General features: G+C 38.9%; 1 protein-coding gene across 1 annotated transcript; it reads right to left on the bottom strand.

Moving 5' to 3' along the window:
• Positions 1-3,072: 3,072 nt before the first annotated feature.
• Positions 3,073-14,064, bottom strand: SFRP4 (secreted frizzled related protein 4). The gene is made up of 6 exons (XM_025378786.1): positions 13,045-14,064; positions 11,335-11,415; positions 11,178-11,243; positions 9,102-9,300; positions 6,765-6,828; positions 3,073-4,809 (listed from the first exon to the last, which is right to left on the bottom strand). The coding sequence occupies exons 1-6, from the start codon at positions 13,688-13,690 to the stop codon at positions 4,624-4,626; spliced, it is 1,242 nt and encodes a 413-aa protein (XP_025234571.1). The 5' UTR covers positions 13,691-14,064; the 3' UTR covers positions 3,073-4,623.
• Positions 14,065-14,357: the final 293 nt, after the last annotated feature.

Genomic DNA, 14,357 nt, shown 5'->3' with positions numbered 1-14,357 from the left:
TAAGACTTATGCTCTAAAGGCAAGATTACACACCATGGCTTTGTTCTTGCCATTAATTACCTCTTTAAAAATATTTTCTTACATCCCAGGAGATAGAAATTTCTCTCAGGTAGCAAAGCAAACAAATACTGTAAGATCTGTAGTGATGATCAACATAGTCTTTCTTCAATAAATTTGAAAAGAAAAAGACATGAAAAAGCACGAAGACAAAAGCCCACAGCTTAGGGATTGAATAGTGTACGGCTGCTAGTTACAGAAGTTGACAGAGACATTCTGTTGCTTGACGCTACTTTATAGATTCTGGTGGAAAAGTGTAGTGATCAAATGCTAATATTTTTATGGTTGTCATAGTGTGCTGAGCATGAGAATGTGAATCACAACCTCCAATTGCAGAGGCCATAATGATAAGGGTTCTAGCTCTGCACCCTGAAATTGACTGTCACCTTTGCAGCAAGACCACACTACCGATGGGTTGCTCTCAGTCAGTGACTGAGCACAACAGGGTACTTAGAGCTATCCCTGGGAGAAGAGGGACTCTTTTGACAGATGACTGGCTTCAGACTCCCAGATAACCTTGCCAAACCTTCTTTAGACTTTGCAGCAGTCTGGAATGCTTCTACTCAACCTTTCTTCTCTCTTCCCTCTCTCCTTCACTCAGAGTGGACATCCATTGTGTTCTGACAACTCTTCCAGCCCTACTTAGATCCCTCCTCATTCTCTCTCACAGGCATTTTGCACATTTAATTCTGTTTTGGCATTTGCTTCTCTGAAAACCCAGATGAAAACACGTATGATCAAGGGAATAGTTCTCAAACTAGCATGTCTAAATGTCTTTAAACCAAACTACATTCTATATATCCCTCTCTAATAATATTTTTGTAGCATCTGATAATTATAAAAGTAATACATGTTCATTAGACAAAATACAGAAAACATTTATGACTTGCACTCTTTTTTTTTTTTTTTTTGAGACAGAGTCTTGCTCTGTTTCCCAGGCTGGAGTACAATGGCGTGATCTTGGCTCACTGCAACCTCTGCCTCCCCAGCTCAAGAGATTCTCTTGCCTCAACCTCCAGAGTAACTGGGACTACAGGCGCCTGCCACCACACCTAAGTTTCTGTATTTTTGATAGAGACGGGGTTTTACCGTGTTAGCCAGGATGGTCTGGTCTCGATCTCCTGACCTTGTAATCTGCCCACATCAACCTCCCAAAGTGCTGGGATTACAGGTGTGAGCCACTGCCCCCAGTCTATGCCTTGCACTCTCTTATGGCAACATTTTTTATGGTCTTTAGTATTCAATAATGAAGGAAAATTATTTGTGTCACAAACACCTATCTTACCCTGGCATGACTTCTGAACCACATTTAAAAGTCCATTTTCACAAATTATTGGTAAAATAGACTCTGATACATCCAAGCTATGCAACTGTCCAATATAAACCTACTGTTGCATTCTTTATGTGGAGCAGTTTTCATGCTGCCTTATTAAGTTGATACAGCAAAACAGAAAGAAAGACCAGAAGGATTCACACCAAAATGTTAATTTTGACATTTTGGGTCTTTTTGTTTTATTTCTTTCTTTCTTTTTTTTTTTTTTTTGCTTATCTCTGTTGTTTGAATAATAAGGGGGGATATTCCATTGCTATCCTAGGGTTCAGCATCTTCTTTGGGGTGCTTTAAATTAAAGTAGCTACTCTATCTTGGGTACTTCATTCATCTGGAGAACATGGCATGCTTCCTTATCAGTTAAATCACACAGTTGACAATTAACTGATATTGTGGCTAATAATATCAGTTAATTACTGATGTATTGTTGGTTGGCATGCCTCTCCCTATGATGTAATACATCTTTCAGTGTAAACTGCTTTTCAAAAGTATTTTCCATTAGGAAATATGGTCAGTATTAGCATAAATCAGACTATAACAAGAAGCAGAAATTCGTTATCCTGTTGCTTTCTATGGTGATAAATATGTGGTCCCTCTAGCAGCCCAGATTTATGTTACCAAAAAATCAGTGGACTTTGGACTGGTAAATCAAAATTCAGGAAATTTGAGGGCCTGAATTGGTCTCTAGCTATGTGCAAGAAATCAGAAAAACTTATACAACCTTTCTCCAACAAGCGAGGTTATGACTTCTGAGGTCTTATTCAACCTTTTCATTGCATGATTCCAAATAACCATTTTTGCTTTTTGAATTGGTAATAATAACAGGTACATCCTTGCAGTAAAAACGTGCTCTTCTTTTTTACTCAGGGACTGGTTACCCCAACCAGAAACACCCTCAAGCTAGTAAGGGCTTTGTTGTAAGAATGCGATAGACAATCTTACAGGTGTCCAGGGTTTTGTTGTAAGAATGCAATACACAATCTTATAGGTATCCAAGGAGAGAAACCAAAAGTGTGATCAGACTGCATTGGTTTACAGCTGAAAAGTAAGAACTAAGGCTATTTATGTAAGTTCTCATGTATCTTAAAAGGAGGCTAGACAGAGAGCATCTATTAGCAGCTCTGCTATACTGTAATTCTTCAGTTCCTATAGTTAACCAGTTATATTATTAAGTTAGATTGTTAAAAAATAGAGGAGGTTGCATAGGTTTTTCCAGCAGTTAAGAAATCTATCTATCTATCTATCTATCTATCTATCTATCTATCTATCCATCCATCCATCCATCCATCTTTCTATCCATCTATCTATCAATCATCTATCCATCCATCCATTTATCTATATACTTTGAGGGGTTCAAATCACTATTTCCCAGTGGCCAGGAGTATAGGAAGTGCTGAGAATGTTGTCAGCTGATGGTTCAAAGATGAAGGGAGAAGGTTTGTCCAAGGTGGCCACCAGTTAGTTACAACTTTAAATTTATGATAAACATGGAGAAGGAGAAACAATCTTAGTGAGGGTTTCCATACACCATACACTTAACGAGCATTTCCATCCACCGATGTTCCAAGCATTCTGGGGCATAATTGACAAGATCAAGAACTTTCCTTGCTGAGCATACTCCTAGGCCTGAAAATACTATTTAAACAAACGTGTCCCAAGGTACTAATGAAGGATACACACAGACATTTGACTATTGAGATGTTTATTCAGTATGGTCAGTGAAGAAACCACCTAAGTATCCAATAGCACAACAGTTTGTTGAGTAATGCACACTATGGAATATAACACAGCTGTTAGAAATGAGGTGGTATCTGCTTTCTTGACATGAAAACTTATCTCAATAAAGAGCCAAGCAAAGGAGGCAGGTTATGAAACACACGTATAGCAGGCTCCTAGTTTTATTTATTCAAATCGTTGTATAAGTGCATAAGAAAACCTGGAGAATAATATGCCAAAATACTAATGGTGATTACCTCTGTGTAGTGGAGAGCAGGATTAGATAGGATTTTATTTCCTTTGGGCGTTGTGCATTTATTGAATGCCTTATAGAGAATACATGCTTACTGTGTTAGCAAAAGGCCAATAAAATTGTTTTTTTAAATAAATGCCTCCAATTGTCCACAATTATGAAATTTGTTGATAAAATACTGCAAGATAAGTTCTTCTTTTCTGATTAAAGTATCCCAACTGTCAAGTAATTCTCATTTCAGAGATGGAGCCTCAACTTTCCTCTCTGTATATTTATATTTAACTCCTCTCATATGTATTTAGGCAAAGAAAATGTTTAAGTGAAGAAAACAAATTTTTGGCACTCACACGAAGGCCATTTTTATACTTGTCATATTATTCTCAGGGTGGATGTCCTGGGAAGTGAGATGAGTGACATACTTCTCTTGTTGTGGGTATAAAATACTTGAGCATTAGCCAACTAATTAGTACCTAACTCCCAATGGTACAGACAAACTCACTGTTTCTGGTGCTGCTTAAGAGGGTGTTGACAAGAAGCATCATGATCATGAAATCAGGTAACCAAAAAACAGGAATCCAGACATTGTCTGCCTCTCCTTTTTATTTATTTTTCTTTATTATTATTTTTGTTTTTAGAGTTTCTAGCTAAAAACAGAGCTGAAAAGTCATTGTAAAAAAGACACATTATAATTTTCCATATGCTACTTCTCTAGATTTTTCAAAAAATCCCCTTTCATCACAAAAATCCTTCCACAGACCATAAGCACATAAAGATCTTTTAGACATTCATTCCACTACTGTTCCTTCTTAGAAGCATTAGATTTTCGATCTCATTTTAAAACATCACTAACATTGTAACAACAGATATCAAATGGTAATAAAACATACTGTAAAAAATTACGTGTTTTGTTTGAAATATGGCATTTATTTTACAATGCACATATTAGGTCAAATTGTAACAAGCATTATTTTCCCTACTCTCCTAGAGTATGCACACAGGTTACTCTGAATGCAATGCAATAAGCCTTTTCCACCAGCTTTAACTCACCTTCTGTACCAAAGGGCAAACCTACCACTATGGCTTGTGATGGCTTACAAAGAAAAACTGAAGCATAGCATTAAGAAAAATGCTGCAAGATGTGTCTATGAAGAGCACTGCAGTGAGTTGTTAGGGCAAGGGGCACATGGCCTTGCATAGGTTGTCCCAGGCAATGCCCAGCCTCATCCTGTAAGGAAGTCGGAAGTCTCCGTTTTGGAAACTAGTTAGCTCACACTTTTTTCGGGTTTGTTTTCTTCTGGGCACTCCTAGTTTTAATGTTCTTCTTGGGGCTGGCTGGTTTGGGAGCAGGAGGCTTTCCCTTTGGTTTGGGGGGATTACTACGACTGGTGCGCCCAGCTGTTTTCTTCTTGTCCTGAATTGTTCTCCGCTGTTCCCGCAGCCTCTCTTCCCACTGCTGAAAGGCAATTTGTAAACATGACTATCAAATTATCTCACCCCTTTATGGTGCTCAGCTAATATGAAAATTAAGGCAAGTTTTACACTGTAATGTACTAATGACAATAACAATTGTAATAGCTACCCTATGTCAAGCCCTTATCAGGTACCAGGTGACTCAGAAAGTGCTCAGTGTGTGATGAAGTTTTCACATGCATTCATTTCATTGAAACAACAGTCCTTCCAAATAAGCACCATTGACAGGGGCAGGAAACAAGCACAAATAGGTTATTTGCAGGCCACAGAGCTAGTAAATGTCAGAGCCAGGATTCAAATTCACCCACTCTGACTCCAGAGCCAGAGGCCCTCACCCATGCACTTTTGACCACTAGCCCCATAATGCAACATTCCTATAGTGCAAAGCCTTCTAAAAAGGCTCTTATTTCATGGCTACTAGCATTAGTTTACCCCACGTCACTGGGAAGTCAAGGGTTTGTTCACTTAATTCTCCCACATCCAAAGGAAGACAGAGGCCCCTTCTACACCTAGTCATCCTCTAATGTGCTAGCTATCCAGAACCACTGGGAAATGAGTCATTCTGAAAAATCAAGTCTCTCTGATAGCAAAAAGTTTATTCTTTAAATAGCTCAAGTAAGGAACAATAAAAAAGTGAGTCCAGTTGAATTGACATTGCTTTATATTAACACAGATGTCCCTGCTTGGTTAGAGTCTATTTCATTCAGCCAGAAGCTTGACGACAGTCATCAGTTGGGTATTATTCTATGCAGTAGGAATGCAATGAAAAGAAAAACATTGTCCCCACTGTGCTACGACACAATTCTAATCTATTCTAAACTAATAAACTCATTATGGTATGTTGCTATCATGTGGTGATATTTTCAAACTCCTACTGAAGTTTATTGGAAAATATGCTGCAAAAGTGAATGGTCCCACAGCTCTGATTATTGAAAGCTTTCTTCTCAGCAAGCTCAGGTTCTCACGGTCTGCTTGCCTTCTGTATTGATGCTTCTAATCTACTGTAGTCCGGGAAACCAGATAACCAAGACTGCTAGAATTTCCTGTCTAATAGAACTAAGCATGCTTCTGAGCAGCTCATGAGTTTTTGGCTCTGATTTAACACAATAGTGTTTGGTTCTCTTATTCAGAAGTACACTGACTAGGGGAGGCTGTATTCTAACTACATTCTCCATAACTCAATTGTTAATATATACTTTCCTCTTCCCTGGGACTTTTCATTGGTGCAAACTAAGAGAGCACAGGCAGTAGCAATATGTTTTGTGAACCTGTAAACACAAATTCTTCTTAATGAATATGGACATATTTTGCAGAGAAGGGAAGCTTTAAAAATTTCAAACCAATTACCTGATGTCTTTAGATTGGGTTGTAATTTCACATTTCTGGGCAAAAAATTATTTAACTCCTCTAATTGAATTACCAATATTTCTATGATGTTACCACAAAAATCCTAGATTTGACTGTAAAACAATTACATTTTGTGTATGATTTTTGACAAAAGTCTAAAGTTATTATAAATATAGGAAAAGATTCTGCTATGTATAGTGATAGGGTAAGTTTTATTATCAGATATTTCCACCCTTCCAAATATATGTCAGATTTAGTCTCAATGGATATTAAGTCTGCTCAAGGATCTCATGGTTCACTAAAACAACTACATGTAACAAAGAAACAAAAGGCTCATTTAACTTGGAAATAACCAGTACATTAGTATCAAACACAACTTCACAACCTTTGAAGTTGAATGACAGATTCCTGGTAAAAGTTCTGAGTGAGAATAGCTACACTCTTAACGGCCTATTCAAAAGACAAATACTGTCGCTATTGCTGGCTCTTATGAGAGCTTGAAGATGAGACAATGGGAAGAATTCCCCAATTCTAAAGAAATCTTTTATATGCACTTACATCCATCTTCACAGTGTCGTTCATGATACTTACTATGGATCTTTTACTAAGCTGATCTCTCCACTTTTCAACTAAGCAATTTTCAAGAAGCATCATCCTGAAAACAAATTATCTTAGTAAGCAGATTTTTATTACAAAAGTAAAAAGCTAAAATTACAGAAATTGTAAAAAAATTATTCAACAACCTTTTACCCCATAATCCACATATCCACCATTTAATTTTATTGGTGTTTCCTTTCATTCCTCCTTGTAACAATATTTATTACACTTACTAGACTACATTGTGTATTTAGATGATCTGCAAATTTCCTTTTGTCATTTTATGATCTAAATTTTCTGATGTAATTGGAATAATTTAAAAATCTAATGTTAATAATATAATATTATGAATATGGATATCCATAATATATCCAGCCATTTCTTTATTGCTGAATTCCCTTTTGCTTAGCTATGATTACCAGTATTGCATTGAATAACCCTGTATACAGTAGTGTGCACTGGCTTATTATTTTCTTAGGACAGATTTTTAAAATAGAATAACTGAGTCATAGGGCATGTATTTTTTAAAAAGATTTTCAATGCATAGTGCCAAATTGTTTTCAAAATGGTTGCACTTTCATCCAATTCATTAACATTAAGCATTAGGTGAAAATGAAATCTTGTTTTTATTTGGATTTAGAATCAAGAAGATAATTTTTTAAATGTTTACTTACTATTTGTATTATATTTGTGTTACTATTTGAACTTCTCTATATAAATTTATGTACATATATTTCTACATCGTGGTCTCGATGTTTAAATATTAATTTTATGAACTCTTTAATAAGACTACTATCTTTTAATATCTTTTTCAATTATGTTTATCAATTTTTATTTGCTTTTCTATCATTATTTGTGATTTTTATGTGTATAATATTATGTGGTCAAATATGTGTATTGATATTTTTCATTGTAATTTCTTACATTACTTTTATGTTTACAAATTACTTTGCTTTTCAGATATATTTAGTCACCTAATTTTATCCTGTTTTTTTTAAGTTCTTACAATATTTGTCTATTTAATCCATTTGAAAGTTATTGTATAGTACAATATAAGGTGCATTAAAACCTGCTTCAAGAGTTTTTCCTCCGTTTTATTTATCTTTACATCTACTATTGCATCACATGGTTTTAACAAGTGTAACTTTACACCAGTTTTGCAGGTCTCATAAAGCAGATTTCCTCTCTTATTTTCACAATCGTCTTTACATACCCTTACCAATTTATTAGAATCATTTGTGAGGACATACATCCCAATTATCCAAAAATATTTTTACTGGAATGGATTATAATCCATTCACCTCTCCAGATAGAATGTAATGACTAGCAACCTGGTATCCCCAACCACATCTCTGCTTCTTTAGGGAGACAAGATACAAGCAGAGTCTGGCTTTAAAACCAAGAACACACGGTGATATCCATGTTGCAAGGAGGGAACCCAAGTACTGACAGAATACAGAAAAGTGAAGTTAGTTCTCAAAGATGTTTTTGGTTTCTTTTCGGAGGAATAGTCTTAGTTTATATCTATATAGAAGAAACAGATGAGCATTAACAGCAGAGAATGGGAGGGATGACTTGTTACGTAAAACTGAGTGATTTTGCTGGAGGAGTATACTGCAATCAACTTACAGGGCCCAACATGGAGGCTGGGCTCAAGAGTTTGACTTTGTATTATAAGTAATGTACCAATATCCAAAAATATAAATAAATAAATAAGAGTAAGGAAAGAGAGGCCAGGAAGACAAATACACCCAGCTAGAATTTGTGTGTATGAGTGTGTGTGAAGCATATACATATTTGTTTATACTTTGCCTTGTGATGTTTGAATTGAGAATCACATATTCGATTCAGAAATCATCTTAAAGTGTGCTTGTGTGTGTGTGTGTGTGCAATACTCTGTCAAATATTGTAAAGTGTTTATATGGAAACATGCGGAACTATAGTCTCAGATGCCTGCTTACTTGATCTGTAAGCTATTAAAGTGGCCTTAAGAATTTAGTATTTGTGACTCTAAAATTGTTTGAATGATTTGAAAAGAATTGTTCTTCCTTAAAATAATTGACTTGCCTATAAATTTTGAAATCACTTAATGAATTTTGAAATGGATTTTTAAAGACTCTATTCAAATACTCATATTTTGATTTTTCCTTCATCCTGTGAAGAAATAATTGACAATTAGAATATATGCTATTCAAACAGAGGCATCTGTTAAACTAATTTTTTTAAAAGCCATTGACATATTTTTGTTATATTTTTAAACCATGACTGCTAAATGAGATTGAGGTTTTTCTAACAGTCTGCAGACAGTTCCTTCTGCCTCTTTGTGCCTACCTTGAGCGCCACTCGTAACACATGATGAGAACATCTTGATGGGGCAGGATGTGTGGACACTGGCAAGAAGAATTCGTAATGAGCGGGACTTGAGTTCGAGGGATGGGTGATGAGGACTTGAAGATCTCTTTTACATCCACCACCGTTGTGACCTCATTGCAGCCACTCCTCTGCACAGCTTTTATTTTGGCATGAATAACTGCAATTTAAAAATAGATAAAAGTGTTGTTGAAGGTTTTGGGGAAAAACTAGGGATAGTGTATTCATGCCAACCTCTGAGCCTCTCTTAAAGAATCACTCCTGTAATTATGGTTATGTCCAAGTGGCCTGAGTGCAGGCAAAAAGCCCACACAGTCATATGCTAAATGGATGGTGTCCTATATTGTCAACATTGTCTTAAATGTTCTGGGGCATACTGTGAGATGGGAAAGCAAATGGAAAGGCAAGTTTTAGTCTTTCTCTGCCTTTAGCTCAGTAAAAAATTCACAGTATTTGTATTCTCCCCTGTGGTGATTCAAAGTGAGGATCATATATTTTCACATCAGAAGTCATCTTAAGGTTTGCATTTCTTCCATCACTCATCTGATGCTTCAGCTTCTTCTGTTTTACAGAGATAGTTATTAGTCATAACATTTTTGAAGTGGAGGGAGTCTCTGAGGACTACTTTTAATTTCACAGACTGACAAAGTAGACCCATGGTGAGCAGAGATAGAACTGTTATTACAGATGGCTGTTAATGTCACTGTCTCTGACCAAGTTTTAAATGCTGGTTTCTGTGGTCTCTTGTTATTACTGCCTCCCATAGAGTTGTAATCAGCCTAATATGGCTCTGTCTTGGATTCCATTTCAGGCGGCCAGTTTATGAAGACACCAAAGGACTTGAATACAAAATGGTTTCTTCATCAAGGTCGTTCCAAGGCCATAACACCCAAGAGAACAACATGACAGTGAAACTCAGATTAGTATCTCAGGCTGGATCTTGGCAGAGGAGGGACTAAGTAAATCAGATTAGGATAGTATCTACATAGAGCAGGCTTTAAGAAAAAAAAGCTACAGGAAAAGATAAACTACTTTTTGTTGTTGCTGAATTACCCACATTGGCTAAATATCATCCTTAAATCTGATAACTTTGTAAGAGCTTACTTTTTTCAGATTTTTATGTTTCTGTGATCCTCCTACTTTTACCTCTGATATATATCCTAAAGTTTCTTACTGATATAAAATTTCAATTTGCAAGATGAAAACTAAGTCAGCAAACAAAATAAGCATTTTCCCTAAAACCACTTTATGTTATTTCAGCAGAAATAATTTAAGACATGCAATGAAATATAAAGTAGCCAGCCCAAACAGACGTTTTTAAAATGCCTACCTTTTACATTTCTTTTTGAATTGAAAAAGAACATACGTTAATTAAAATTACTTTCAGATGACAATAGTGAAATTAAAATTACTTAAAACATTTCAAATTTCATGATTGACTTATTCTTGGAAGAAAATGCTGAGTGGTTCTTTCAAGTAAGAGAGAGGAGGGCACTTAAACTATTTCAATAGCGTAACCATAGGATTTTGTGAGTAATTTTTTTTTCACAATTTCTTTAAGATGTTAAATATTTGTAGCTATTCACAAGTAAAAGGATATGCAGGCAGATCTTAATTCTCTGGGCCTATGGGCCTTAATTCTCCAACTCTCAGATAATCAGATCCATGGATCACTTTCCCATTCTTCCTGCAGCAGTAAAAACTCAGGAGGAGAATAGGTGGGGTGTGCCATCCGGGCTGATCGGCACTTCTTACCAAGACAAGGAGGATCAAGATGTCAAACTTTTAAACTGATGCATGTAATTGTTATCACCTGTGTCATTCCTTTTGTTTGCACTTGATTTATCCAGAAAAGCAAGACATTTTGCAGTTGTTATTGTGCCATATATTAATAGAATTCACGTAATCGACTAGACAAATAGTCAATCTTTTGTTTTCTTTACTTTGTGACTAGCTTTAATGAGAGCAACCGTATTGAGATTCCAGCTTTGTAATGAGCCGAGTCTCAAAAGTAAATGGCTTTAACAGATGACTTACCATAGCTGTAGTTTTTGCTGAGATATGTTGCCAAAGTTGGCTTCACCTTTTTACACTTGCACCGATCTAAAAAAGGCAAAAGAGGCAGAAAGTTGGAAAGAGTACAGAAATCACTCTGGAGAGAAGTAGAGGGAACATCCAAGAAGAAAGAACTCACCAGGGTTTAGGCGTTTACAGTCAACATCAAGAGGCCTTTCCTGTACCATCATGTCTGGTGTGATGTCTATCCACTTAACATCTGAAACACAAATAGGGCCACATGGGCGTGGTTGGTGATTTTGTCTATTCACCCAGCTAGTATAAGGAGCCCTCTGAAGATATAAACTAACACAGTATCACAAAAGAATAGTACTTAATGGTAAAAATGAGCCGGGTGAGGTGGCTCACGCCTGTAATCCCAGCACTTTGGGAGGCTGAGATGGGCGGATCACCTGAGGTCAGGAGTTTGAGACCAGTCTGGCCAATATGGCAAAACCCTGTCTCTACTAAAAATACAAACATTTGCCAGGCATGGTGGTGGACACCTGTAATCCCGGCTACTCGGGAGGCTGAGGTAGGAGAATCACTTGAACCCAGGAGGCGAAGGTTGCAGTGAGCTGAGATTGTGCCATTGCACTCCAGCCTGGGTAACACAGCGAGGATCCATCTAAAAAAAAAAATGTATTTATATAGCAAAAACGGCATGTGACTGTTGACTTCGCCTTTCATAATGATATCTAGGGCTTAGAAAAGAGATCCTCTGGGGGAATATTCGCCTATCCAAGCACAAATTGATGTGAATGTATATCCATTTAACCTCGCTGGTATACACTGGTATATACAACCCAACTGGATAAATCACATCACTCTCCCAAAATCATATTGAAATGTCGATATTCCAAGTTAACAGTTTATATTAATCAAAGTAACCAAAATATTTCCAAATCCCCACCTCATATCTTGCAATGCAGAAACAGTTCACAGGTATATAACCAAAACCAAGCATAATCCTCTATTATTTATATAATTTAAACAATAAATATGTGATTTTTTCCCCTAAAACTCTAAACTAGAGAGGAGTTTCCATTTACCCAATTCACTTAACCACTCCTCCTTCATGTTTAGGGCAATGCTCTGGGAATAAGTTCAGAGATTCCAGCACAGCAATATCATAGTGTCTTTAAATGTGGGGTAACCTGGGTCAGAGAAAGCCTGGATAAAATAATGCAAAAATATTCCTAGGTTTCATTTCAAGAAGTGAATTTAAACTTCTCCTTCTTCCTAGAAAAACAGTCAAATGACCAAAGAAAAAAGAAGGAAGTGGAAGTAGGGATGGGGTTAACTAAAATGCCACAGTAGTTGGCTCGGGGTCAATGACCATGAAACAGACCTCACAATTTTCCAGGGAAACTGCAATTACAAATGTCACTCCTGGTGGGAAGCAATGACCATTACTGCTTTTTCAGAAAAAAACTTTTTAAGAAGTAGCACTAAATGGAACGAGTATTGGCACCTGCCTGGTGAGATTATTTTGGGCATTAAATGAGTGAATAAAGTGTAATGTGTTTAACACTTGCTCAGACACCTAGCAACACCTGTTTACTGCTATTATCATTTCTGTTACTACTGTAAAGGCAAACATCGTCGAAGGCTCCCTTTGTAAGCAAAATTTTTTTTTTTCTTAAGGGGTACAGCGCCCTTCGCTAGCTTCTAAAATTCCTACGGGGGAAACCAGACTTTTTCTGAAGAAAATGTTTCCCCCATTTCTTCCCACCTCCTACAAGCCTCAGAAGCCCCCAGTAGCCTTAAGTGTGGCCGCCTAGTTCTCAAGTGGCAGCCACAACCCCGGGTGCCTCCTCGCCTCCCTCCATCCTTCCTCCGGCCTCACCCTCCGGGAGGTCCGTGACGATGGCTTCAGGCGAGATGCACACACCACGGTCATAGACGGGCAGCTCGTCGCAGGCCAGGCTTTCGGGCCAGCTGTGGTTGTACATCTTCATGAGGGGCTCGCAGTCGTCGCGTGCGCGTTGGCACACCGACTTGCACGGCTTGATGGGGTCGTGCAGGAACTCCAGGGTGCAGATGGGCGCGTACATGGCACAGAGGAAGAAGCGCAGCACGGAGCTGCAGTTCACGTCCACCAGCTCCTCGTACTGCTCGATGGCCAGGATGGCGTTCTCCTGTGTGCTGTGGTGCAGGTGGTTGGGCATCCGCGTGATGTTCCAGGGCATGTGCCGGCACATAGGGATGCGCACCGCCTCGCAGGGCGCGCCGCGCACGCCCAGCGCCAGGTGCAGCCACAGGCACAGCGCCACCAGGATGGAAAGGAACATGGCACTGCCCTCCCGCGCTGCGACCCTGGCAGACAGAAAGCGCCCTTCTCTTCCTGCCACCTTCGTCTTTAGCTGTCCCTTCGCTGAGGAGGAAATCCTCTGGGGCGCAGGAGAGTTTCTTTCCCCAAACTCCAGTCGGTAGCAAAGTGGGATCTCGGCTGGGTCCGAGCGCGGATCTCGGCCGTCTGGCACACAGGGCATGAGCAGCGCCAGTTCTCAGCCTTCGGGGCGCGAATCCGCCCGGGCAGCTCCAGTCCCGGACTCCACAGCTCGGAGCGCAGCCAGCCACGGCCATTGCGGGACCCTATTTATCCGGACACCTCCCCTGACGTGGGCTCGGAATGCTCCCTTGGCAGCTGCAGGCGCGGCGCGGGCTCCCCTTTGGCCGCCCCACCCCCAGGCCCCTCGGTGCAGAAGCGGTGACATCATCCCGTCTGGGCCACAGCCCAGGGCTGGAAGCCTGCTTTCCCCCTGAAGTCCCTCCTTTTTAGTCTGGCCAGTCGTTTTTCTTCGGACCAAGAAAAAGAACCTCTGGCAGTTGTTTTCGACACCGGATACAAGAGGGTGCGGGAGAGAATTTCAAGAGAGAGAAAGACACTCTTTGGCGTGAAAACTGAACTTTGCTCCCTCTGCCTTAGAGTTTTTCAAAGTATAGAGTTGGGGGGAAATAGGAGCTTCTGCTGCCCTCTAATTCTGAAATATATTTGCTTTCTCCGGTAGGCGGCATGAGGAGCGCTAAGGACAGTTGGGACACTGTCCTGCGAGGCAGGGGAGAGTGCAGTGGATGTCGGAATAGGAGGGACACATTGTATAAATTACCCCACTCCGCCCTTAGTTGTGTGGACTGTGGTTTGTTGTTGTTGTTGCT

This window comes from Theropithecus gelada, chromosome 3 (assembly GCF_003255815.1).
Source record: "Theropithecus gelada isolate Dixy chromosome 3, Tgel_1.0, whole genome shotgun sequence".
Lineage (NCBI taxonomy): Eukaryota > Metazoa > Chordata > Mammalia > Primates > Cercopithecidae > Theropithecus > Theropithecus gelada.
Note: the sequence above shows the minus strand (reverse complement) of the source record. Positions and strands in the feature narration are given on the sequence as shown.

Coding starts and splice junctions, on each gene's coding strand:
- SFRP4 (XM_025378786.1), bottom strand. CDS start 13,690: ATGCCCTGTGTGCCAGACGGCCGAGATCCGCGCTCGGACCCAGCCGAG. Junction 11,244..11,334: donor CTGTAAACGCCTAAACCCTG/GTGAGTTCTTTC, acceptor TGCCTTTTTTAG/ATCGGTGCAAGTGTAAAAAG. Junction 6,829..9,101: donor TGTTACGAGTGGCGCTCAAG/GTAGGCACAAAG, acceptor ATTTGTTTTCAG/GATGATGCTTCTTGAAAATT.